Here is a 27,965-nt window from a genome sequence, read left to right as displayed (position 1 = left end):
TGTGCATGTGTGTGTATTTGTTCTATACTTACACATTTATCTGTTTTAAAAATACTTAAAAAATTCCAGATTGGAAAAGAATTCAGAATTGTGGACAGATAATTCCCTGCAGATATCTCATGTTTTTGTACTATTGTTTGAATGATGACTGTATTAGGGGCAGACTTAGAAGGTAGAGAATGTGTCCATCTGGAGCAAAAGGGAAATCTGGTTACTTTCTGGGAAAATAAAAGCTATTGTCTCCCTCCAAAGCAAAGGTCAGCAGGTTTACAGCTCATTATATGGGATTTGGGTTTTGCTTATTACAAGTTGTTTGTCCTTAGTCAAAGTCTCACAGAAAACTTGGAGGCAGTCCCTATGTTGCAAAGTAATTATGGAAACCAAATAAGACAAGATCCACGAGCACATGCGATCCACACTGGGCAAATGTGGGAATTGCCCTGGTAAAGCTAATACGTCACAGGTACCCTTCCCTCTTGCCACACCTGCAGGCACACAGCTTATGTCGTCCATTCAAAAGTTGTGTCCAAATTACAAGAGTCTCAATACTCAACATAGGTCAAGCTATAGTGACTCCATCTTGTATCTACAGCAGCTTTTAATTCCTCCAGGTCCAGATGAAATTTACCAATCAGTGGTCATTTTTGCCATATGCAATATGGCATGAATATTTCCTACTTGTTTTGCTATGAGTATGCTTGTATTTGTCTGAAGGCAAATATCTTTGCTTTCTTCTCTATTTTATCCCCTTATCCCATAACATACACTGTATTGTTCATTTTACAGTATTTAAGTCAAAGGAAAAGAACTTTAAGAGTTTATGTCACCCAAGAACTTGCACCCTATTCTTGAGAGTTTTAGTGTGTTTCTGCTTGTACACAGGACAGCTGGGCATTGTTAGGTGAAGTATATGTATTTTATTTTTCTCTACTTAGAGATAAAGTATGGTTTATGGTGATGTGTATAACTACCAATTTGACAAGGGGTGGACTGTGAGGGTTAGGTTCATGTGTGAACTTGGCCAACTGGTTGTGTCCAAGTGTCTGGTCAAGCAAGCAGTGGCTTAATGGTTACTGCAAGGACATTTGTGGCTAGTTAATAAACCACAAGGCTGGTTTATTAAATCATCAGTTAATTGGCTGCAGTTGTCACTCATTACATCAACCAAGGGCATGTCTTCCTCAGTGAGAGACTTCAATCACCTGATTTAGTCCAATCAATTGATGACTTTTCAGTGAGAAAGTTAGAGGACCTTCACTTCTTTTCCACTGGCCAGTGAAGCATTTCCTGAGGAGTTCATCGAACACCTTCATCGGAGTTGTCAGTTTGCGGCCTGAGGATTTCATTGAACACTTTCATTGGGGTTGCCAGTTTGCTGCCTGCCCTAACTAATACAGTGTCTTATACCAACCAGACACATACTCCTTCTCTCCCCACAAACACCAAATATGATTATATAATCAATGGCTAATCAAAATTCTATCTTTACAATCACATGACTATAAATGTTCACGGCGGAGGCAATGAAACACTATGATTTTATTTCCTTTGCTATATAAATTTTGTTACTGTAATTATTGCCTCTTTTCTTGCTTTCTGGCTTTTCCATGTATCTTTTTCATCCAGCAAGCTGCTAATCTCTAAAATTCCTCTTCATAAGGCTAAATTCAACATATCCATTCATTTTTTTTTTTTTTTTTTTTTTTTTTTTGTAGCAGTCTCTCCTGAAAACCTCTATCCTCTTTACCCAATGTGGAGGGAAGATTGGTGGTTGTTCCACGGTATGATGCATAGCTGTCATCATGGGCCTTTGCTCTACCATCATTCTAATAATCACCTTTTATTTCCTATTTTATTTCCTTGTTTTATGTCCTTTGTTGTGTGAGTCCATCTTTTTCCTCAGAGACTTTTCTCCTTCCCTTGGTGCACCATATTATCAGGTAGCTCCCTGAGAGAGGATACAGGGAAGATTTGCTAGTCATTTCCTTTTGCTATCCATTATTCTCCATCATTCCTTTGCTCTGCAGTGAGCTAATCCATTGCACACTACAATTCTCTAGCTCTCATGCAGACTGCTTGCTATATTCTGTCAATGGGAGGCACTGATGGGATATTGAAGGACCTGAGGAAAAGAAAAGCATGAGTTTTTTTCCCATAATGTCTCTGATAAGTAGGCATATCTCCATGATTCCACCACTGTTGAGCATCTCTCAGCAAGATGCTAACTTCCACTGGGCTCTGCAAACCCCAATTTCTTCCTTTTTCTTTTAGGTTTAAGTGTGGTAGCAGCTTTATACAGGAGTTCATCTAGTTTTGTCTCAAGTGGTAGACTGAAATGTGTATGCCAGTTTGGACGGATCTTGGTTTTGATCCACATTCTGGTAGGTGTGGACCCATCATAATAACATCTCTTCAAGATCTTATTACAGTTTAGGAGGGCCCTAGCTGAATCAGGTTCGGCTTTAATTGGGATTACTGGAGCACTTTATAAGAGTGAAACTCAAGCAGAGAGAGAAGCCTTGGGGAGGTGCAAGAAGCTGAAAATGAACAGAACACAGAAGAGAAGTACAAAGACAACACCATGTGCACTGCCATGTGATGAAAAGCCAAAGAACCCTAAATATTGCCAGCCAGCCAAAAGATAACAACCCCGGAAGGAAGAAAGCCTCCTAGCCTTTGAAAGCAATAAACACCTGTTAAGCTAATCCACTGTCCATATTTCTACCAACAGACTTTTAAAGAACACCAAGCCTTTTCTATCAAGCATATTGCAATTATTCCAGAATCTTCCCCTTATTCATTTATAAAGCCATTCTAGCATTTTTGGTATTTGAAAATTGCAGCACCCCACTTTTCTGTTACCAAAATCCTGTCTGGTTTCATAAAGCTGATGGGAATGCAATATATTAGAAATCAATTGGCTTTTACAGTGGCGAAGTATTAGTTCAAAAATTTAAAGTTTCTAAGGCATCCAGAGGTAGATACCTCATCTGAGGAAAAGGCTGATGGCATCCGGAACACCTCTGTCAGCTGGGAAGCAGGTGGCTGGAGTCTGCTGATTCTTGGCTCCCAGGTTGCATCGTTTTCAGTTTCTGATTCAATGACCTTCTCCTTAGGTGTCTGGGGGTTCTCACTTAGCTTCTCTGGGGCAAACTCTGGGCTTTATCCCTTAGCTTACCATCTCCCAACATCCGATTCTGTGTCGCCTTTCTTAAGGACTCCAGTAAACTAATTAAGACCCACCTTGAATGGGTAGGGTCACAGCTCCATGGAAACCACCTAATCAAAAAATCCCACACACAGTAGGTCTGGTCCCACAAGACTGGATTAAAATAACACTCTTTTCTGGGGTACAGAATAGATTCAAACCAGAACCACTGGCTCTCTAAAGCAGTAATAGTAACAATATATTGTATGTCTTAGCATATATAGAAGTGAAATGGATAAAAAAAGAATATGTTACATACATTAAAAAAAAAAAAAAGTAGGACCACAATAGTACAAACGATGGGAGAGAGCAATTGGAATATACCATTATAAGGTTGTGCCACTTTGAATGTATTATGCCCTTCAAACGCCATTATCTTTGATGTAATCTTATGTGGGCGGACCTATCAGTGTTGATTAGATTGTAATTCTTTGAATGTTTCCATGGAATGTGCCCCATCCAACTGTGGGTGATAACTCTGATGAGATAATTTCCATGGAGGTGTGGCCCCACCCATTCAGGGTGAGCCTTGATCAGTGGAGCCATATAAATGGGCTGACAAACAGAAGGAACTCAGTGCAGCTGTGAGTAACATTTTTAAGAGGAGCTACAGCCAAGAGGGACACTTTGAAGAAAGCACAGGAGCTGCAGATGAAAGACAGTTTGAAGATAGCCGTTGAAAGCAGACTCTTGCTCCAGAGAAGCTAAGAGAAGACAAATAACCCAAGTGCAACTAAAAGTGACATTTTTTTGAGGAACTGCAGCCTAGAGAGGAACGTCCTGGGAGAAAGCCATTCTGAAATCATAACTTTGGAGCAGACACAAGCCACGTACCTTCCCAGCTAACAGAGGTTTTCCGAACAACATTGGCCATCCTCCAGTGAAGGTACCCGATTGCTGATGTGTTACCTTGGACACCTTATGGCCTTAAGACTGTAACTGTGTAACCAAATAAACTCCCTTTTATAAAAGCCAATCCATTTATGGTGTTTTGCATTGTGGCAGCATTAGCAAACTAGAACAAAGGTCCATGCACTAAAAGGGAATTGGTATATTATTATTTGAAGATTATTTTAATAGGCCTACCATTATAAATTGTACACTGTAGGGTGGCCACTGGAAAAGTTTTAAGAAGCAGAATAAATTATAAGTTAATAGAGGAGAAAAATAAAATGGAATCATGTATCCATAACCAAAAGAATGAAAGAAGACCCAAATCTCACACCCTATACAAAAATTAACTCAAAATGGACCAAAGACCTAAATGTAAGAACCAGTGTCATAAAACTCCTAGGAAACATGTAAGGAAACATCTTCAAGATCTCATGGGAGGTGGTAGTTTTTAGACTTTACACCCAAACAACAAGCAATAAAAGGAATAATAGATAAATGGGAACTCCTCAAAACTGAATATTTCAGTACTTCAAAGGAATTTGCCAAAAGGGTGAAAAGGCAACGAACTCAATGGGAGAAAATATTTGGAAACCAAGTATCTAGTAAGGGTTTAATATCCAGAATATATAAAGAAATCCTACAGCCCAACAACAAAAAGACAAACAACCCAATTTAAAAATGGGAAAAGACATGAATAGACAGTTTTCCAAGAAGGAAATACAGATTGCTAAAAAGCACATGAAAAGATGCTCATTTTCACTAGCAATTAGGGAAATGCAAATCAAAACCACAATAAGGTATCATCTCAACAACATGAACTTTGAGGACATTATGTTAAGTGAAATAAGTCAGACACAAAAGCTCACATGTTTTTGATATCATTGATACAAACTAATTATGTTATGCAAACTCGTATACATAAAATATAGGATACCAGGATATAGAATGAGGCTAAAAAATGGGGAATGGTTGCTTAATATGTGCAGAATGTTTAAATAGGGTGAACTTAAATGTTCGGAAATGGATAGACGTGACAGCACATTATTGTGAGTATAACTAACAGTGCTGAATTGTAGGCGATGAGGTGGAAAGGGGAAGTTTAGAATCATGTATGTAACCAGAAGTTGGAATGAAAACATGGGAATGTATGGTATAGTGAATCCTGTGATTCACTATGTGATTAACTGTAAAAATTAGGGACTGTGATTAACTACAAATATTAAAAGGTTCTTTCATGAACTAGAGCAGATGCATGACCACTATTACAAGGAGTTAATAATAGAGGTATATATGGGAACAATGTACTTATTAAAAACTATGGACTATAGTTAGTAATATTTTAATATTCTTTCATCAACAATAACAATTGTACTGCACCAAGACTATGGCAGTAATAGGGGGATAAAAGGGGTATGGGAGGATTTTGTTTTCTTTTTTATTTTTATGTCTTTTCTGGAGTAATGAAAATGTTGTAAAATTATTCATGGGGATGTATGCACAATTATGTGAGGATACCTTTGAGCCACGGATTGTAAACTTTGGATAGTTTCTAGGGTGTGAATATATCTCAATAAAATCACATTAAAATTGAATTAAAAAAAACTCAACCAGGGAAGGCAGAATACATATTCTTCTCAAGTTCCCTTGAACATTTATCAAGATTAATCATATCATAGGCCATAAAACAACTCTAAAAATGTGTATAGAAATCATGCAAACTATATTTTCAGACCCTACAGAGTGAAACTAGAAATCAATAACAGATAAGTAACTGAAAATCCCCAAATATTTAAAAAATAAATAACATATTTCTCAATAACTCACAGGCCAATGAGTAAGTCACAAGTGAAAATTTTAAAATATTTTGAACCATGTAAAGATAGAAATACTATATAGCAAAAGGTGTTGGATGCAGGTAAGCATTGCTTACAGGGTAATTTATAGCATTAAGTGCCTGTAATGGAAAAGAAGAAAGATTTAAAATAAGTAAAGCTTTTAGCTTAAGGAACTACAAAAAGAAGAGCAAATTAAGCCTAAAGCAAGCAGAAAGAAGAAAATAAAAAATATGGTAGAGGAGAGATCTAAGATGGTGGCATAGAGAGGAGTGGAAGGTAGTTTCTCCCCCTGAAACAACTAATAAACAACCAGGAAAAACTAGTAAACAATCCAGAATAACTGTGATAGGTCAAACGTGACCATCCACTCATCATACACCAACCTGAATTGGGAGGAATGCCAGAGATCACAACATAAATTCTGTAAGTAAATACTGCAGATCCAAGCCAAGAGCCCCATTCCCCCACAGCCCAAGCTGCAAAGCCTCCTGGTGCTAGAGAGCAGATCTCTCTGAGCAAGAGAACACACCTCAGCTGAGCTCCAACTGGGGCTTTAATTAACAATGTGGACTTATTGATACAAGCTATGAATCCTCAACAAACAGACAGAAACTTTGGGTGATGACTGACCTTGGAGAGCCAGAGGGTGACTGTGGACTGGCCCTGAAGGGGGCTTTCTGTCCTTCTCACCTCAGGGGACAAAGCCTCAGCCATTTTCAGTTCCCAGAACTCTGACCCAGACAAGGTTGGAGATAGCACAGGCAGAGAGAGATCACTGAAATGCTGATGACCTTTCCCTAGGGGGTCTATCTTCCCTAAGAGGAAAGAGGTGGGGCCCAGCTCTACTATCCATCTTCCATTCAGAACCAGACCCCAGAGCCTGTGGGAAAACAGCCACTGGCCACACCTCTTTACACCAGTCTGGAGTTACAGGCTGACAGGTGCCACCTGTTGGGCAGAAAAGCACAGTGACCTGAGGCCTTTCAGGGTGTACCAAATTTCTAAGGCACAGCTTTAGGGAAACCAGATACTGAATAGTTCTTCCTTCTGGGACTGGAGCCCATTTTGGTCTGGGAAAACCTGATTGGGGTAACCAAGGAAACCATACCAAGACAACAGAAACCTACAACCCACACTAAGAAAAATGAAGTTATGGCCCAAAGGAACAAACTAAACTTAAACTGAGATACAGGAATTTAAACAACAAATACTAAGTCAATTGAAAAAGTTTAGGGAAGATATGGCAAAAGAGAGGAGCCATAAAATGAAAACACTGGTGTACATAAGGTAGAAATTGAGATAGAAAAACCAACTGGCAGAATCTATGGAAATGAAAGGCACAACACAAGAGATTAAAGACCCAATGGAAACATACAACAGCAGATCTCAAGAGGCAGAAGAAAACACTCAGGAACTGGATTACAAGGCACCTGAAAGCCTACAAACAAAAGAGCAGATACAGAAAAGAATGGAAAAATATGAGCAATGTCTCTGGGAACTTCAGGACAAAACAAACAGCAGGAATGTACATGTCATTGGTGGCCCAGAAGGAAAAGAGAAGGGATAAGGGGCAGAAGCAATAATAGAGGAAATAATCAATGAAAATTTCCCATCTCTTATGAAAGACATAAAATTACAGATCCAAGACACGGAGCATACGTCAAACAGAATAGAATGGAATAGGCCTACACCAAGACACTTAAAAATCAGATTATCAAACATCAAAGATAAAGAGAGAATCCTGAAAGCAGAAGAGAATAGTGACCCATCACATACAAAGGAAGCTTGATAAGACTATGTGCGGATTTCTCAATAGAAACCACGGAGGCAAGAAGAAAGTGGCGTGATATATTTAAGATACTGAAAGAGAAAAACTACAAACCAAGAATCCTATATCCAGTATAACTGTCCTTCAAATATGAGGGAGAGCTTAAAATATTCTCAAACAGACAATGACAGAGTTTGCAAAAAAGATATCTCTTCTACAGAAAACACTAAAGGAAGCACTGCAGACAGAAAGGAAAAGACAGGAGTGAGAGGTTTGGGAGACAGTAGCACAGCAATGCACTGAACAAAGATGACTGTGAGCACTGTCGAAAGAGAAAGTTGGGACCTTGTGGGACACCAGAACAAAAGACAAAGGACAAAGACTGGGACTGTGTAACTCAGGGAAACCTAGGATGCTCAACAATTGTAATAAAAGGTACAAATATGCTTTCACATGAGGCAGAACAAATGAATGTCAATATTGCAAGGTGTTAAAAATAGGGTGGGATTGGAGGAAATACAATCAATGCAAACTAGAGACTATAATTAATGGAAACATTGTATTATGCTTCCTTTAATATAATAAGGGCAATATACCAAAGCTAAATGCATGGGGCGGGAGGTAGGGGAAAGGAAGGGTATGGTACTCCTGGCATTGGTGATGTTGTCTGACTCTTTATTCTTCTTTAGGTTAATGCTATCTTTCCTTTTGTTGCTTTCTAGCTGTCATGTTTCTCTCTCTCTCTCTCTCTCTCTCTCTCTCTCTGTCTCTCTCTCCGTTTCTTTTGTCTCTCTGCCATCTTTGACTCTTCATCCTTCTTTGTGGAAGAAATGGATATGTCCTTACATAGATAGTGGCGATACTGCTGAATACATAAATACTATACAGGGAACCAACAAATGTTTACGTAGGACAGAATGTATGATGTATGAACAAAACAGTCTTCAAAGAAATGGGTTGATGAAGAAACCTTGAGGGCATTATACTGAGTGAAATAAGACAGACACATGAAGGCAAATATTGCAAGGTCTCACTGATATGAACTCATTATAATATGTAAACTCATAGACATGAAATATAAGTTACCAGGATATAGAACGGGGCTAAAGAATGGGGAGCGGTTGCTTATTACAAGCAAAATGTTCAACAAGGATGAACTTAAACATTTGGAAATGGACAGGGGATGATGGTAGCATGTTTTGAGAATAACTAACATTGCATGATTAACTATATAAATATTAGAAATCTCTCTCAGGAACTAGAAAAAAATACATCACACTACAACTAGAAGTCAACAGAGAGGCATATAGGAAAATATATATATACCCATTGCAAACTACATACTACAGTTAGTAGTATTTTAACATTCTTTCATCATCAGTAACAAATGTATTATACCAAAACTATGAATCAATAATGGGGGGGCGGGGTTAGGGGTATGGGAGGATTTGCGTTTCCTTTTTCTGTCTTTATTTCTTTTCTGGAGCAATGAAAATGTTCTAAAAATTGAAAAAAAATTAATTGTGTTGATGGATGCATAGCTGTATGATGGTACCGTGGGCAACTGATTGTACCCTTTGGATCTCTGGATAATTGTATGGTATGTGAACAATCTCAATAAAATTATACATATATATTTTTAAAATTATGGTATAATCAATAAAATTAAAAATAGGAAGTAGAAAAGTAATGAAAACAAAGCAGATTCAATGAAAAGATAAAATTGAGAAGCAACAAACTGAAAACTGGCACAGAAAACCAAATCGGTGTAGGATTTCAAATGCATGCTCCTTCCACTGCCCCATTTCCTTAGTTTGGGTGATGAGAAAAGGGTAGAAGGGAGCAATTTGGAATAAGCCTGGTGATGTGGGGAAAATGGGGAAAAGAATATTATAGTGATGATTTCTTGGGATATGAGACTGGTGGGGTATGTTGGTTAGCCAGAAATTGGCAAGGGCAGGCCAAGGCAGGGGTGCTTTGTAGATTTTTCAACAGCCTTTCAACTGGTGCTGTTTTCCTGACTAAGGGAGCCACTGAGGTTGGTCTTGGGTAAGAAGGAGAAATGGCTGAGCTGTGACCGGCTGCAGGCTGTGGGCTTTCCTCAATTTCTCATTGACAGGCAGAAGGCTAAGCAGGATTTCAAAGGCTGCCACTTGTGAATGTACAAAGACAGGACCATTTTGGTTTGTTCTTGGACAAAATTCTCAATATGTTTTTTTTCATAAGCAAGACCACATACAAGAAACCCACAATATGACTATTTCTTACCACTTCCACCCTGGTCCAAGCCATCATTTTTTCTTTCCTGAATCATTCCTAATTTGTCTCCTTGGTTCTAACCTTGCCCTTTATGGTCTATTCTCAATGCAGCAACCACAGTGATCCTTCTAAAACATAAATATCTTGCCATTCCTCTGCTCAAATCCCACCAGTGGTTTCCCATCCAACTTAGTGGTCATTGCAATCGTATCCCAGACACTACACAATCTGGGCCCCTGCTGCTTCTTGATCTAATTTCCTATCACTTTTCAAGCTTGATTACTCTGCTCCAGCTACTCTCAATTTCTTGCTCTTCTTGGAGCCAAGATACAAATCCTCTACATGTCTTTCACTTTCTATTCCCTCTGCCTAGAATAGTCTTCTATTTGATATCTGCATAGCTTCTTCAGCACTTGCCTCATGTGCCGCCTCTAAATGAGGCCTTCCCTAACCAGTGAATTTAAAATTGGGAGCCCCTATCCCACTTCTCTGCTTTGTTTTTCCTTCAAAGCAATTAGCACTTATTTCTTTCAAATTAGCAAACTACTCTCTATGGTCCTTTCAATAGGAAACTAACGATTGCTTCCTTCCAATATAGCTGGTTAAGTGGACAATTAGAGAAAGATGTTTCTCTCCAGAAAAGGAAGATATTAGACATACTTGCATTAACTGTAGAAACTCAAGAATGAATATATAAATTATTATGGTTATACAATGAGAACTATGCAGCAATGGGGCGGTGATGTCATCAACATGGTGACATAAACAGCTACTGAAAAATTCTCTCCAGGGATTCAACAGAATAAAGGACAATTCTGAATTATTTAAAACTCTGAAGGAAGATATAGACTGGAGTAAGACACTACAAATGCTGAACTGAAGAAAGAGAAGAAATAACAGGTAGGAGTTTTCTGTCCCAGACCAGCTAGTCATCTCCCTTTTCTGTCACTAAGTCTGCATGCAGGAAAGGCACAGAAACAGAAAATGTGATCCCTCCCACCGGGGACACAGATTTTACAGCCTCACACCAGTGAAAAATACCCTCACTCTTTGAAGACCCGGCGGACAGGGGAGGACATTTCAAGTCCCAGATCAGTAAGGGACAAAGAGACCGAGAAAATGCAGAGAGATATGCATTCCGAGACCTGGATCCAAAATCCCTTCCTCCAACCTCGAGAGAGAGGCAGCAGCTGGCAGCTACCATTTCCTTGCCTTGGAAACAGCTGGAGTGCTGGATCTGCTGAAGGCATACTTTGCCACAGAGAGGCGGCAGCTGGCAGCCATCTCCTTGCCTTGGGGATAGCTGGAGTGCTGGTTCAGCTTGGGGGAGAGCTCTGCTGTGGACAGAGCTTCACTTTGAGCAAGGGTATAGGGGTGCCACAGATTTGGCCTGGCTCTGCTTTGTGCTCCAAGGCAGAACAGCCTCTGAGGACAATTAAGTTACCAACCACACCATCTGCTGGACAGTCTATACCCCCTGTAGGGAAACCCAGCCCTGTCTTGGCTGAAAAATAGGGAAGACCCAACTGTTAAAGACCCAGACAAACCCAGGTCATGCCCTGGTGGAAAGCAGAGCACCACTGGAACTCAGCAGAATTGTATTACCACACACAGTTTACTTGCTGGGGTGCCCACTGCCTACCTCCCCTCCCTGTGGCAGGCCACGGTGGGCACCTGACTTTGGGGAGAAGATGGGGTCAGAGTCAATCTAATAACTGGCCAGGGAGAGAAACAAAGAAAAGACAGAGATCAAAGTCAACCAACAAGAAAACCTTATGCAAAAGAGAAAATAACCTCCAGAATAAACTAATCAGGAGATTCACATGTGACGACTGCAGAAAATCACGACCCACATCAGGCAACCGGAATAAATGGCCCAGTCAAAGGAAGAAACCAACATTTTAACTGAGATTCAGGAGCAGAAACAACTCATAATAGATGTTCAAACAAATCTTTTAAACTGAATCTAGGTGAGAGAGAACATGACAAAAGAAATAAAGGATAAAAGAAGACAAGGGTTACCATAAAGAAGAATTCATAAGCTTCAGGAATCACACAGCAGAACTTACGGGAAGAAAGCACAATAGAAGAGATAAAAAAACACACTGGTGACATGCAACAGCAGACTCAGAGAGGCAGAAGAGTCAGTGAGATGGAGGACAGGACATCTAAAATCCTGCACACAAAGGAACAAATAAGGAAAAATATGAGCATGATCCAGGAAATGAAGGACAACATGAAGCATATGGATATACATATTATAGGGGTCCCAGGAGAAGAGAAGGAAAAAGTGGCAGAAGGAATAACAGAGGAAATAATCAATGGAAATTTCCCATCTCTTATGAAAGGTATAAAAATACAGGTCCAAGAAGCCCAGTGTACCCCAAACAGAATTGATCCAAAGAGACCTACTCCAAGACACTTCCTAGTCAGGTTTTCAAGTGTCAAAGACAAAGAGAGAATTCTGAAAGTAGCAATAGAAAAGCAATCCATCACATAGAAGGGAAGTTGGATAAGACTAAGTGCGGATCTCTCAGCAGAAACCAAGGAGGCGAGAAGGCAGTGGTTTGACATATTCAAGATACTGAAAGAGAAAAGCTGCCAACCAAAAATCCTATATCCGGCAAAAATGTCCTTCAAAAATGAGGGAGAGTTTAAAACACTTACAGATAAACAGACATTGAAAGCGTTTGTCAACAGGAGACCTCCTGTTCTGGAAACACTAAAGGGAGTGCTACAGACAGATAGTAAAAGACAGAGAAGAGAAGTTTGGAGAAGAGGGTAGAAATGAAGATACCAGGTGACAGAAAGAGGTTAGAGACTGAACATTGGATGTTGAAGGAGATAGAATGTTCTAGAGGATTGATTGGGTAGATATAGAAATGGATAGCACAATATTGTAAGTACACTGAAAAAAGATGACTGTGAATATGGTTGAAAGAGGAAGGTTAAGGGTCTGTATGACACCAGAAGGAAAGATAGAAGGTAAAGACTGGGACTGTATAACTTAGTGAAACTTAGAGTTGGTCAATGTGTGAGATTAAATGTACAAACACATGAATGTTTTTGCATGAGGGAGCAGCAAGAAAGAATGAAGTTATGAGGGATGCAACAAAGAATGGATAGTGAGGACAGTAGGTTGAGGGAAATAAACCAGAAATGAAAGGGCAAACATTATAATGCCTCACTAATACAGACTAACAACAATGTGTAAACTCTGAGAATTGAATCTGGGAGCATGGGCTATAAGAGGAAGGCTTAAGTAAAGGTTCCTAGATTGTAGGCTCATACAGCAGGCACATTTGTTCATGAGTTGTAATAGTTATTTCTAAATTTTGAGATTCTGAGTGGTTTGTGTAATGCAGTTGTTCCCTGGAGCTTCAGGTATCTGTGTGGTGCCTGGGACTCAGAGCCAGAGTTAGGCAGCTGTGAGTGTCAGTACTGCCCCATGAATCAACTGTTAAAGAGGCTGAAAAGGAGATTACAGTGCAATTGGAGATATAAACAAAATGGACTTGATTGAGATTAGGGGGGATAAGACTAAAGGGTAGAGGATGATACTAAATGCGGTTTAAAACTTTGACTTCTGTGTGTGACCAAAGGAAGAGATGTGTATAGGGTTCAAAATCTACATTTTCTCTAGCACACTATATAGTTTAAATTGTATGATCAGTTTACTCAAATGCCATAATTACACAGAACACTGACTAGAGGGTGAGACCTTGATGTTTGTACAGGTTAACATGAAGCTCCGATAAAACTCAGAGTAATTTGGGCAAAGAATAAAAAGTATTTGCAAAGCCCCCTTGAGGGATGGTGGAAAATGTGGAAAAATCAAACTTCCCCAGCTGGGGTATTCTTGGTATCTGCGGAAGCATTGGGGACAACCAGCTTAGTAGGCCAAGCCCTCGATCTTGGGGCCTGCACTTACAAACCTTGATCACACAAAGGAGAGGCTAATCCTACTCATAATTGTGCCTAAGATTCACCCCCAGAGGGCCTCTTTTGTTACTCAGATGTGGCCTCTCTAAGCCAACCCAGCAGGTAAATTCACCGCACTCCCCCCTACTTGGGACATGACTCCCAGGGGTATAAATCTCCCTGACAATATGGAGGGTGACTCCCCAGAATGAGCCTGGACCCTGCATCATGTGATTAAGAAAGACTTGTGCACCAAAAAGGGGAGGACAATTGAACCAAAATAAAGTTTCGATGGCTGACAGATTTCAAATGGAGTTGAGAGGTCATTCTGGAGGTAACTCTTATGTGTTATACACATATCCCTTTTTACTTTTTAGTTCTTAGAATAGTTAGAAAGAAATATTTGAAATTGTTGAATTGCAATCCAGTATCCTTGATTCTTGAAGGCAATTGTATAACTATATAGCTTATATGGTGTTACCGTGTGATTGTGATTAACCTTATGGCTCACACTCGCCTTACTCAGTGTATGGACAAATGAGTAGAAAAAATGGGGACAAAAAGCAAATGAGTAATAGGGAGGAGGGGGATATGGGATGTTTTGAGTGTTCTCTTTACTTCTATTTTTATTCTTATTTTTACTTTTTGGAGTAAAGAAAATGTTCGAAAATTGACTGTAGTGATGAATGCACAACCATATGATGGTACTGTGAACAACTGTTTTACATTTTACATTTACAGTTGTGAATACATTTTAATTTAAAAAAAGTAAATGAGGGGGAGAGGAGGGGTATGGGATGCTTTGAATATTCTTTTCCTTTTATTTTCTTATTTTCAGTTTTATTTTTTGGAGTGATGAAAAAGTTCAAAAATGCACTGTGGTGATGAATGCCCAATTATATAATGAAACTGTGAACAACTGTTGTACACTTTGGATGACTGTATGGTATGTGAATATATTTCAATAAAATTACATTTTAAAAAACTATGCAGCAATGAAAAAAAACTGAACAAAGCTACAGGTAGCAATGTGAAAGAATCTCAGAAACAATATTCAGAGAACTAGTAAGTCAGAGAAATACCTATTCTTTGATTCCACTTTTTTAAGGCCAAAACCAGGTAAAATTAACCAAAATATAAGCATAAGATGATCAAAACTATAAATAAAAGTAAACAAGTGATGACACATGAATTTCAAAATAGTGATTACCTTTAGGTCAGTGAAGGGAATGGGATGCAACTGAAGAGGTGCACAGAGGGATTTTTAAATAACAAGTCATGATTAGTTCTCAAATTGGATGATGGATACTCGGGTATGGTCTTGATACTTTCCTTTAAACTATATATATACATTATTTATACTGTTTAATAATTTACTATTTGCATTATGAAAGGACCTAAACAGATTGTTTCTGCACAATAATTACTCTTCTTAAATAGGTAAAAATAGCTGTTAATAGTTTTAGGTGAGTGAAAGTTAGTCACTCATTAGCAGGTAACAATAAAAACAAGTCTCACTCAAAATTCTGCTGAATATATCCACATTTTGAAGTCATTTACTTAGTAGGCACGCACTGTACAGGCATACCTCATCTTACTGTGCTTCACTTTATTGCACTTCATAGATAATTTATTTTTTAAAATTGAAGGTTTGTGGTAACCCTGAGTCAAGCAAGTCCATCGGCACCATTTTTCTAACAGCACGTGCTCACTTTGTGTCTCTGTCTCACATTTTGGTGTCTGCCCCCACAAGAATGCATTAAAGAATATGGCTTTTTCTGGGGGACATAATATATACAAACTGGCACACCCACCTTCAAGATTAAGGTCATGAAGTGAAAAAGAACAGCTATGAAAGCCATATTCAGAGTCCAAGTCAGAAACCATAGCCTAATATTTTAACTGATTTCTTGCATAACATCACCACCCCCCAGTCAGTTCCATAACCCAGTAACTTTTCCAACAAAAAGTTAATCCTACTACCCTCCAATTTCAAACACTGCAATTGCTTTCCATTGCTCTAAAGTTGAGACTTAGATGATGCATAAATACCTGAAAATTTCTCTCTTTTCCTGTATCTGTGTAACTTTCATTCAAATCATATATCATAAATGAGGTTTTACATTTTTTAAAAAATCTTTTTTGGTTAAAATTATCCAACTCTCTCACTGGGTGTAAAGTTTATGGTCTGAATTCTTCCCTATTTTCCCTCAAAATTGTATTACTTTCTCTTACCTTGTGCCCGGTGCATCAGGTGCACTCAGTAAATATTTGGCAAATAAATATTTGGTGAATAAAATAAACCTGGGATGGATTCTACTTAAAGCAAAAGTAGATTTCCTTTGCTTACAAGGACTTAATCCATATTGATTTAAGGCCCACCCTCATTCAGTTTCGGCACACCTTAATTAATAACACCTTCAAAAGTCCTGTTTACAAATGGGTTCCCACTAACAAGACAACAGGTTGGGACTGGAATATGTCTTTTCTGGGACACATGATTCAATCTACAATACAATCATAGGTTAAGGAGTCACAGAATTATTAAGTGTGATAATGCTAGAGACAATCCAGAAGGACTGCTGTCTGGAGAGAGAGAGCATTTTGCTAATCACTATAACCCCCACACTAAAGTGTGATTTTTTTTTATTAGAAGTTGTAGCTTTGCAGAAAAATTATGGATAAAATACAGAAATCCCAAATACCACCCTATTGTTAAGACCTTACATTGATGTGGTGCATATGTAATAATTCATGAAAAAATATTTTAAGAATTTTACAAATAACTATAGTCCATCAGTTACAATATGGGTAGTTGTTTGTGTTTTACAGTGATATGTATTCTTTAAAAATTTCATTTAGAAATACATATACAACCTAAAATTTCCTATTTTACCACATTCAAATATATAATTCAGAACTGTTAATATGTTCACAATTTTGTGCTATCATCACCACCACCCTTAACAAAACTTTGCCATCAACCTACATATAAATTCTCTACATTCCTATTGCTCTGCCTATGTGCTCCCACTGCTGATTGAACCACCCGATCGCACCTCTTTTTGACCCTCCATGGCACCCCTCTATCTCTATGTTCTGTGAGTAAAAAAGCATATTTTCCCATTGTGTCACACCTTCTCTCCACCTGCATCCAAATTGGAAATCCAACTTAGGTAAGTTTTCCAGTCTTATTGGATTAAGACCCACTCTGATTCAGTTTTGCCTCATCCTAACAGGATCTTTGAAGAAATATTCACAAATAATGTCACATCCACAGGACCAAGGGTTAGGGTTGAACATATCTCTGTGTATTGGGGGAGGGGGGGAGGCATGATTAAATCAATAACAGTTGACATAATCAGATCTGCATTGTGAAAAGTTTTCACAACACAGTTCTCCAGTAAATTTACATATCTAGATAAAAGTGCTCACATAGGCATAGAGATTGGACAACTAGACACAGCAAGGTGTTCAGAAGCTTCTAGACTCTAGAAAGACAAAAAGAGGGGAAGAAGTCTCCATTTAACATTGCAGCACATGTGTAATTTGGACCATATTCAGATTATCACTTAAGATTTGAAGAAGATATGCAGCAAAGGGATCTGAAGAGAAGGGATTTGTTTCCTCTTTAGAGCACAATCTTTAAATTCTTACCTGAATGGGTCACCAGTCTCAGAAGCAACAGCCCAAAACATCCAATGTGTTCTCTTCTCTCCCCTCTGCACTGCAGCTCCCTCATGGCAGATGCTGTGGTCCTTGTATTCCAGGCTTCACATCAATTGCACACACAGTCAGCGTTCAGCAACTGTGTTGACCGTATATGTGAATAAGTGAGCTGTCGATGAATGGGATGTCAAGTAGACATTGTACTGATTAATAGAAAGATCCTGAGAAAGATCAGGTCTGAAGGTGCAGAATCAGGGGATGTCACTATTTGGGTAGTAGCTAAAAACTTTTGTTGAGGTGTAGATCACCAAAGGACTCACAAAATGCTTGAACCACCAGAAGAACTTATGCAAAGTACATGCCTGTTCTCCAAAAAAAAAGAGGCCTCCCCTATCCTTGCCTCACAATGCCCAGTCATCACACCCCCACCAAGGACTTCCCTCCCCCACTTCTCAACACTCCTGCAGAGGCCCCCTTCCAGAATGAGCCCGAAGGAAGGGACCTAGTGCTAAGGGGAGCTACTTGCCTTGTTATGAGCCTATGGAAGTTGACAATATAAGAATGATTTGCTGAATCTGAGGAAAAAAGCCCATGACCAACTCTGATACATCTCCCTGAAGGAGCTGCAGAATTGAACCCACCTGAGAAGTAGTTGGTCACTGGTCTGCAAATTCACACATCCACACTCTTGAAAAACACAAGGTGAATACATGTAAAGGTGTTCAAAAACCCAGAAAACAGATGAGTGATTCAAATCGGGAAGATTTGCAGTGGAGCGCGGGAAGGAGGTGGCAGCAGAGGTCTATGAGTCATATCCCCATCTCCCCTCACCCACCCACCCCTGCAAGAGAAGATGCTGTCAGAGAGAAGGGCAGGACATGTCATCAGGAGCCAATCAGGTCCCTGCAGCTGATTGCATCTTGATTCTGTCCAATGAGACAAAGAAAGGGAAACTTCCCACAGGGTTATAAAGCTGAGCCTGGCCCCACTCTGACCATAACTGCAAACCCAGAGGATGTGCCGAGTTGTGTCTTTGGATCCGGACCTGATGAAGGAATCAAGTCTGCTCTGCATGGAAATGAGGAGCCCTCAGTCCCTCGCAGGGGCTCCTGCCTCCACCCTGAAGGCCATGGGTACAAAAGTTCCTCTCAGCTCAGCACAGAGCCAAGATGACAGCAGCGAATTGATGAGCAGAGACTCCTGGAAGGCTTCTGAGCTCAGGTGGGTTTAGGAGTGGGGTGATCAGAGAACAATGTTGCCTCACAGGAGTCCGAGGTGGAGCCTGAGGGGGAGCTGAGCTAATGGTGGTGGTTTGGAAGGATTCAAGGAGGAAGTGAAGTGTTGATTAGTTTCATTTGGAAATGATTATCCTGGCAGCAGAGTAGATAATTTAGTCTGGTTCAGAGTGGGAAGTAGAGGGGGCCTGGGGAGGTTCCTCCAGCAGGCGTGGTGGACATGACCCCATCTCAGGTACCTGCTGCCCACAGGATGAGGCGGTGAGGGAGGCTTTGGAAAGGTCTGGGTGCTCCTGGGGGAGCCTGCTATGTGCCAGGCACCATGCTCAGTTCTGTTCTGTATTCCTTTTAAAACACTAAACTCTTGTCTTTGGTTTACATATGTGTGACTACTTGCATGTTAAAAATATTTTTGATAATTTCCTATGTAAAAATATTTACCTGCATGGTTGGCTTTATTTTATTTTTAACCATGCAGTCATCTATATGGAAAGGAGAGAGAAGGGATCTGAGCAACTTGAGCTGGAGAGAGAAAGAGAGATGAGAGGAAATAAGGGAATGAGCCAGCAGAAGGCTTGGAGGAAGGGGGCAGTGACACACTGAAGCTGATTTCAAAGTCTGGCCTTTAGAAACAGAGACTTTTAATTATATATACAATCTTTGAAGCAAATTTAATCACAGATTTTGTGGAAATTCTATGTATTGATCAATCAAGTGTAATTACAAACTTACTGCCATTCTTTTTTATATATAGCCCCACCATAGGACCCTATGAATTTGAAGGAAGCCCTAGGCATCATTTGACTTTATCTGAAGTATTTGGGTATGTATCTCCTAAATGATCATTTTTTACCTCAACTAGCTCTAATGCCATGATCACACCTTGAAAGAGTTAGCACTATTATTTATCACAGGATATCTAATTTCCTAAACTAAATTACAATTTCGTTGGAGATTGTGTGTTTGAAACTGCAACTAAATTAAATACGTAGGCTGTAGTCACTTGGTATGTCTTCAAAGTCTACTTGAACCCTTAAATTCCTCTTCCAACATGTTTTTCCTTTTCGTTGTATTGGCTGACTAAACCTGCTTGATTTTCTGGTAAAGTTCACTGCACTCTGATTTTTACTAATTGCATGTCCACGTTGCACCTAAAAAGTTACTCTGTCTCCTATATTTCATTTCTCTAGGTAGTGGGACATCAAAGATTGATTAGATTTATGTTCAATTTAAAATATGTTCTTGTAAAATATTCCTCTGATAAAATAGTTGGTTATCCTGAGGTAGTCTCCATTTATGATTACATAGGGCAAATGCTTGATTCAACTTCCTTTCAAGATGTGATGTTTTCTGGTCCACAGCAATGATTCATCGATTGGGAATGTGTTTTTCTCCTGGCTACTGGCATTCCATAGCTGGCCTTCAATTTGGTTGGCCCAGTGAATACCAGAAGAGAAAGTGACAGGAAGATCAGTAATTGGCTAGGACCCTTGGCTCCCCTTCAAAGCTTCTCTGGAATTGGAGGGCAGGAGGCAGAAGAACTCTTGGAGCAGTATCTTTCTCGAAACTGACTTCCAGAAAGGAGACTGAGGATCCAGGTCAATAGCTTCTCACTGTTCCCCTTTTCTGGAAACAATCCTTCCTGAAGGGAAGTCCCACACGTGCCAATACTTGCTGCACAATGGCCTTTGCAGCCTCCCTCACTGACCTCCAAGCAGAGGCCAGCTGCCCCCTCTGCCTGGATTTCCTGAGAGACCCAGTGACCATTGACTGTGGCCACAACTTCTGTTGCTCCTGCATCACCCAGTGCTGGGAAGATCTCCAGGACCTCCTCCCCTGTCCCGTCTGCCTCCACCACTGCCTTGACAGGGACCTCAAGAGGAACACCCAATTATCTCACATGACTGAACTTGTGAGGCAACTACCCACCAGGAGTGGCAAGAGGAAACGGCAGGAAAAGAAACCCCTGTGTGAGAAGCACAATCGGGTTGTGACCCTGTTCTGTGAGAAGGACCTGGAGCTGCTGTGTGCACAGTGCCGGGTCTCCTCTGACCATTGGGATCACCGCCTGATGTCCATAGAGCAGGCTGCAGCTACCCACAGGAAGAAGCTCAAAAGCTCCATGGAGCCCCTGAAGAAGGAAGTTGAGGATGCTGAAAAAGGTTTGGAAACACAAATCTCAGAATCATTTAAATTGAAGATGAAGGTCGAAAAGCAGAGGCTCGAATTTTACTCTGAATTTGAACAACTAATGAAGTTACTGGGAAAGGAGCAGGATGCCATTCTTCTGGGATTAATGATGGAAGAGGAGGATCTCCAAGAGAAACTCACTGAAAATAATATGCAAATTTCAGAGCATATTTCCACACTAAAAAATATGCTCGATGAAATAACAGAAAAGTGTGTGCAGTCTAAAGTGCAGTTACTGACAGATATTGACAGTATCTACAGAAGCTATGAAAACTTAAAAACCCCAGCTGTGTTTTCCTATGAATTAAAGAAAGAGAGTTGCTCTCTTCCTCCACAATATTTTGGCCTGCAGAAAATGATCAACAGGTTTAAGGTAGATTTGACATTTGATCCTGAAACTGCACATCCTAGTCTTATCATGTCAGACAACAGAAAAAGTGTGACCTATGGAAAGGAGGAACCAAACTTTCCATACAATCCAAAGAGATTCACTCTCCACCCAGCTGTACTAAGTTCTGAAGGATTTGACAGTGCCAGGCACTTCTGGCAGGTAGAAGTAAGAGGCACAGGTGAATGGTCCTTAGGGGTGTGTAAAGACTCTCTCCCTAGAAATGCTATTCCATCAGGAATGCCAAAGGATGGATGTTGGCAAATCCAACAGTGGACAAATACTTCTCCTTCCCTGGATACAACAAAACTCATACGGATTGGCATTTTTCTGGATTATGAGTTGGGAGAAGTTTCATTTTATAATATGCATAAGCGATCCCATATTTACACCTTCACTGATACTTTTACAGAAAAACTTAGACCTTATTTTTCTACTGGACCAACTGCAAACTCTCTGACCATCAGCATAATCACAGATGAACAGTAAACAACCTGGAAGATGGCTCATATCTTGATCTATTTTCTTACTATGTTGATGTGAGATTTTTAGGGTACTGGTAGTCGACTAGTTTAATTTTGGGGGTTATTCTGCTTTCAAGAGTTGGATAGTTTGTCAATTGTCAATAAAGACACGTAATTCATGTACTTCATGTCAATAAACAATTATAATCTGACAAATTTTATACCTTCCGTATTTTGTTTGTATTGCCTATGTCACAGAAACGATATGAAAATCAATGACAAAATATGTGTGCATTTCCAAAAGGGAGGAATTCAGAATCACGGTGATTTTTCATAACATTCTAGCTTTCTCAAAGCCAATAAATTCACTGAATCATAATTAGCAATTTCCTATATCTTTCCTCTATCTTTACCACTTTCTTGATATTCTCGAGAAGCTAATGCTTGGAACAATTGGAAGAGCTGTAATTTTCAAGTTCTTTTCCTCCTGTGGTTGGACAAAGGGGAGTCAAAAGAAAACTGTGTGAGGGGATCCCCACAGTTTCCCAGAGGTCCAGTGATTTGCTAGAAGGACACATGGATCTCAGCAATGCTCTTACACCGCAGTCATGCCTCATTACTTTGGAAGGATACAGAGTAAAAAGAGCAACAGAAAAAGCTCACAGGACAGAGTTCCAGAGAGGCTGATCTGGTTTGCTAATGCTGCTGCTTTACAAAACAGCAGTAATGAATTGCCTTTTATAAAGGGGGTTTATTTACTAATGATGTGACACTCTGAAGGCCATGAAAATGTCCAAATGAAGGCATCACCACAAGTATACCATCACGGGAGGAAGGCCCTCCAGAAAACCTCTGATAGTTGGGAAGGCAAGTGGCTGGTGCCTGCTGATCCCAGGTTGTGTTCCAGCTCCACCGTCAGCTCCTGGCCATTCTTCAAAGTGTCTGTCTTAGCTGCAGCCCCTTTCTGTCTGTGAACTTTTTATTGGACTCCAGTGATTCAATTAAGACCCACCTTGACTGGGTGTGGTTACTCCTCCATGGAAATTACCCAAAGTTCTCACCTACAGCTGATTGTGTCACATCTCCATGAAACAATCAATCAAAGGATTCCAACCTAATCAACTTTATTGTGTTAGCCCCCATAAGGTTGCATCAGAGAACATGGCATTTTAGGGGACATAATACATCCAAAACAGCACAGAGAGCAAGCACAGGATACAGTGGAATCTAGTGACAGTACACAACCTTCCAGTAATAATGTGTAACAACATGCAAAGAATATTTTCAATCAGGGAAGCTCACCCAAGACTCCTTGTCAAGGGTTATAATTTTGGGTGTGTCAGGCAGACAGGCGTGGTCTGGGGCTCACTATCAATAGCAAAAGACATTCCCACCCTGGGAAATTCCAGGGATGTAGAGGTTCTCTCCCAGGAACACCAGCCAATTACTTACCATACTCTGCACATATTTGTTAAGATTTACTTTCAAAAAATATTTTTCTTCTCTAAAATACTCAAAATCATTTATACATGCTTAAGGGGAAAATAGAAGTTGTATATAATTAAGTAACTACAATTTAGATCAGGATTATTTATTTAAAGTTGAAATTTTAATTTTTTGTGCTTCAATTAGATTTTTTGTTTAATCATCTTAAATGTTTATAGCAGAGTCCTCTTAGTTTGTTGTCAGTACAAGTCACATATCCACATGTTATTCATATACTGTTTTCTTGCTTGCAGGGATGAAGATGAGACTTTGAGAAGCATTTCCTGTGGCCTGATTGGTGTTAGCCACAGTTCCTGTGAATGTTGCAGGCATTTAGTATTTAGTGTTGAGCACCACATCCTGAGTTACAGTGGGAACCCTGTTGTTTCTGTTTGGGAAATCTGCAATTTCCAGATATGGGTGAGCTTTTGCAATGGAGATTTGTTAGCTTATGAATACACAATTCTAAGGCCATGAAAATGTCCCTATTAAGGCATGAAAAGGATGATACCTTCCTTGAAGACAGGCTGCTGTGATAATATGACTTGTACATTCAAAAGAAAATTTTCACTCCTGAAAGGAGAATGGATGCAAGGGAGCATCTGTGGAAGCTGAGGGACAATGCTGGCTTGGTCAAGGCTGGGCTTCTATACTGGGTCCATATCTCTCAGAAGATGGCAGGCTACCATATGGTGTACAGTAAAATCAATGAAGAGAAAAAGCAAGGAACAGAAGTTATTGAGCATCGCAGCATTTTATTAAATGAACTACATTACTTCCCTTTTAGTATAGACTTTGATGTTCTCTCCTGAAAGTGACTTTGTTTAAACTTTTTTATTTGAAATAATGACAGATTCTCACATCTGCAAAGCACTACAGAGAGGATACTTGTCCTACACACCTAGTTTCCTGTATTACCTGCCAATACAATATCAAACCTAGAAAACTGTCATTGGTAAAATATGTGCATATGATTCTGTGCCAATAGTAATGTGTACCTTTGTCTGAACCACAACCATGGTCAAAATACAGCATCACAAATATCTCCTTTGAGCTACCCCTTTATAATCAGACTCACCTCTTTCCCACTATCATTCCTGTTCCCTTGGAAACACTTATAACTTATATATGTAAAATTCCCAGAATAACATTACCTGTGAGTACTTCAGCATGTATCTCCTAAGAATAAGGAAATTTTCTTATGTAAATACAGGGCACTGATTCAATTCAATAATCTTAATGTTGATACATTACTGTTTTCTACTAAATACTGCATATTCAAATATTTCCAATTATCCCAATACCATCCCCTTTATAGTAATTTACCTAGCACTCCCTCATCCCAATCTATGGGAGAGTTTGGGTGGTTTTATATTAATTCTTCCTCTATGCTACATACACTTTCCAACCTTGTCTCACCCGTCAGGTTAGGATGGTGAATCAATGAATATTGGTAGTATTTAGTGCATCCACCTTTGACCCTGCAGAAAAGACTCCTCTAAGGGCAGGAGTGATGTGCTGATTCTTTCTATTTGCTTCAAGCGGTTTTGTATTTTAACCATTTCCTGAAGTGGGTAATATAAAGTTGAGTTCTTCTATTAGTGCCAGAAGTGATCTATTCCTTACCATTTTTACTTTGTGTTAGTTTGTTTGGTTTGGGGAGGCAGTTTCAAAAGCCTACGTCTACACTGCTATTTTTCCTAGAAGTGAATTTACTTTTAGATGTTCAAAATTCTTAAATGGAAATAAAAGATGCTGACATTTACTTATTCTTCTGCTGCTAACAACCTCACCCACCCCACCCCGCCACCCTAGACCAGGGAAAGCAGCTCCACTGCAGAGCTCTCCACTCCCTTACCTTCTGGGAGGAGGATGGTGTGGTAGTGAAGCTTTTAAAATCAACCTGCAATGAATAGTGCTTGGCCTTACTTTCGGCTTCAATTTCCTCACAGGAATAATAACAGTAAGAATGTGAAAAGTTTGATCAGTTGAGGCGCACAAGGCACTGACCAGGCAGGGAGCAGCCACCCGCCCTCCTCAGGACCTCTCCACACCCTCCCCCTCCAACAGGTTCACGGAGCATGCGCCGACCCCTTGCCCGCCCACCACCGCGGACTGGTCAGTTACCTCCCCCCAGGTCAGGTGGGTGCCTTGCTGTTCGCTCCCACTTTTTCGGGGTGTTGGGGGCCTGGTTCCTGCGTCCAAGGTGCCTCTGAGGCTTCTGCACAAACTCGAGTCTGAAAGCCTGAGCCACCTGCTCCAGGTAAGGTGGGAGCTGGGAGAAGGGGCCAGAGAGGGCCTGGCACGAGGCTTGGTTCAGCAGAGGCTCCTGAGCGCTGCTGTGCGCTCCAACCCGGGCTCGCGGCTTGTCCACGCCGGGTCCTCTCATACTCTAGGGAAAGTCTAGCGAAAAATTCAGGATTTCGGACCTCAGCTCAGACCAGTGGAATCGGAATGGAGTTGGTGGGCCAGCATTAAACAAACATTGTTATCTGAAAGATAGTTTGGGCAGTGGCCAAAGTGGGGGAGAGGGGACGTTTAAGTGTAATGGTTGCCACCCCTCCTTGAGAACCTGTCATCTTACATTGTCTGCACTTTTTCTGGCCGATTTATACACCTTTTTACCGAACAAGAATCTTAACAGGTAGGAATTATTTTAACTTCACAGATGAGCGGTTTTAGGCTGAAGCATGTTAAGAATCATTCAAGATGACGATGGTTGAAACTGAGAACTGGGAATCTACCATAGGTTGTATTTATTCATCAAATAGTTTTTGAGCACCTCCTATATGCCCAGCTCAAGAATAAGGGTTAGAGATAGGATGATGAACAAAGCTAGAGACAGGCTCCCACCAAGAAACCTACTGTTTCCTGAGAGAGTTGTGCACATTGGCTTATAATCACAAAAATAATAATTGTAAAATCATAACTGTCCTATATGATGTTAGGAAGTTTGAGAACTGCTTCCTTAAAGTAATAAAAGACCAGTGTTTAAAGTTGGGATATAAAAGGATGATATTTGAGTTTAAAAGAAATACTTAGCAACAGTTGGGAATTGATTTGGTGGGAGCATTCTGCTTGGGGGTAGAAAAAATAGGAGGCTCAAACTGTGATCCAGGAGAGAGAGGTGGGTTGCCTGGATTTGGGTGGTGGCAGTGCCTCCAAACCTGTTCACTTCATGGCCTGATTTTGACAAGTAGGGAAGACTGATTTGTGTGTGTCAGGGGAAGGGGACGCAGTGATAATAGCTACCTACAGTGAGTACCTATCGTGTTCCTGGTACTGTGCTTGAGTCCTTTCTTTGTACATCTCCTCAAAGTAGTTTTTTCCTTCTGATTTTACACTTCCCCAGTTGTGTTCTACTTTTCTAGTCTCTGACAACCCCATGCACTCTTGCCCTCATCTGCCCCTTCTTTCTCAGCCTCCTCAGAAATACCCATTTGAAAGTATCATACTAAAGAATTGGAAGAGTAAGGTGGCAGTGTCATTTGATGACATAAGCCTTTGGGCAGGAAGGAGAGTGGTTTGGTAGAGGCAGAATGCTTTATATTACGTAGCTCTGTGTCGGAACATTTTACACTTTGAATATAAAATATAAAAATTAAAGATTTATTTAAAAATTCTTAAATTGCTCTCCTGCACCTCCAAAATTACTGTAGGAAATTTTCCTTCACCAGACTGTTGCAGTGAGCCTGTTGGAAATATTAATACCTTTCTTAGAGGTTGAGAAATTAGCACCTATATGAGACATGGCAACTTTTAGGTTAAATATTAGTGTGTTTTATTTGTAAGTGTATGTGTAATGTATATATGTAACATATAATGTAATGAAGTTCACAGTTACAAGTAGTGGAATTGGGCTAGATTTCTAAGAGGTCTTCATACTTGTGAGTTTTTATCAAGTATTCTTATAATACAATTTATTGGACATGTGTTAAATGCCAGTCATTCTGACATGTGTCTTACATTATTTTCTTAATTATTATGGTTTTTTTTTTCACTTTCTGAAAAGAAAAACTGAAACTCTGAGAAATTTTGTCATTCAGCAAAGGTCATAGAGCTAGTTAAGTGTCAGAGTTGGACGAAAACCCAGTTCTGTCAGGTAGTGCTACCTTCAATTTGTGTTATATCTGTTTTCACACTTTTAGTGCTGGAATCAAACTCCTGTTTTTTTCCCTTTTTTAGTTTATGGGATATGTTATCAAATATGAGCAAGATACTGCACTAACTCACTTTGTAGGTACAAAGGAATACACAAGATGCTGTGGGAATACAAAGAAGAGGCAGTACCATGGTTATGCCAGTTAATGTAATGTTGGATAAGCCTGTTAAAATTCTTCACTCCACTTCAACAGCTATAATTGAGGGTAATGATTCCTAACTTATAAGTTTGTTTTTTTTTCCCCTCTGGGACTAATTGAAGCAAGGACTGTATGGAAGGCTGTTAGCATAGTACCTGATATGGAATTAACCCTGTAAGAGTGAGAGATTTCTCTTGGGCTCAGTGTCCAAAAGCAGCAGAACCCAGCCTCAGGAAGCAGTGAGGAAATCTAGATTATCTAGGTAGAGAGTGATTGTGGAGAGGAAGGAGAGTATGACATCTCTTAAAAATTTGAAAATGTTGACTGCTTTAGGGGATCATAGCCAGA

The 27,965-nt window shown here is 40.0% G+C and overlaps 1 protein-coding gene across 1 annotated transcript; it reads left to right on the top strand.

The window, feature by feature from the left end:
- The first annotated feature begins 20,470 nt into the window (after positions 1–20,470).
- Positions 20,471–21,856, top strand: LOC119530557 (putative tripartite motif-containing protein 75). Its single transcript, XM_037831499.1, has one exon. The coding sequence runs from the start codon at positions 20,471–20,473 to the stop codon at positions 21,854–21,856; it is 1,386 nt and encodes a 461-aa protein (XP_037687427.1).
- The last annotated feature ends 6,109 nt before the right edge of the window (positions 21,857–27,965 follow it).

The sequence above is a fragment of the Choloepus didactylus genome, chromosome 3, assembly GCF_015220235.1.
Source record: "Choloepus didactylus isolate mChoDid1 chromosome 3, mChoDid1.pri, whole genome shotgun sequence".
Taxonomy (NCBI): Eukaryota; Metazoa; Chordata; class Mammalia; order Pilosa; family Megalonychidae; genus Choloepus; species Choloepus didactylus.
Note: the sequence above shows the minus strand (reverse complement) of the source record. Positions and strands in the feature narration are given on the sequence as shown.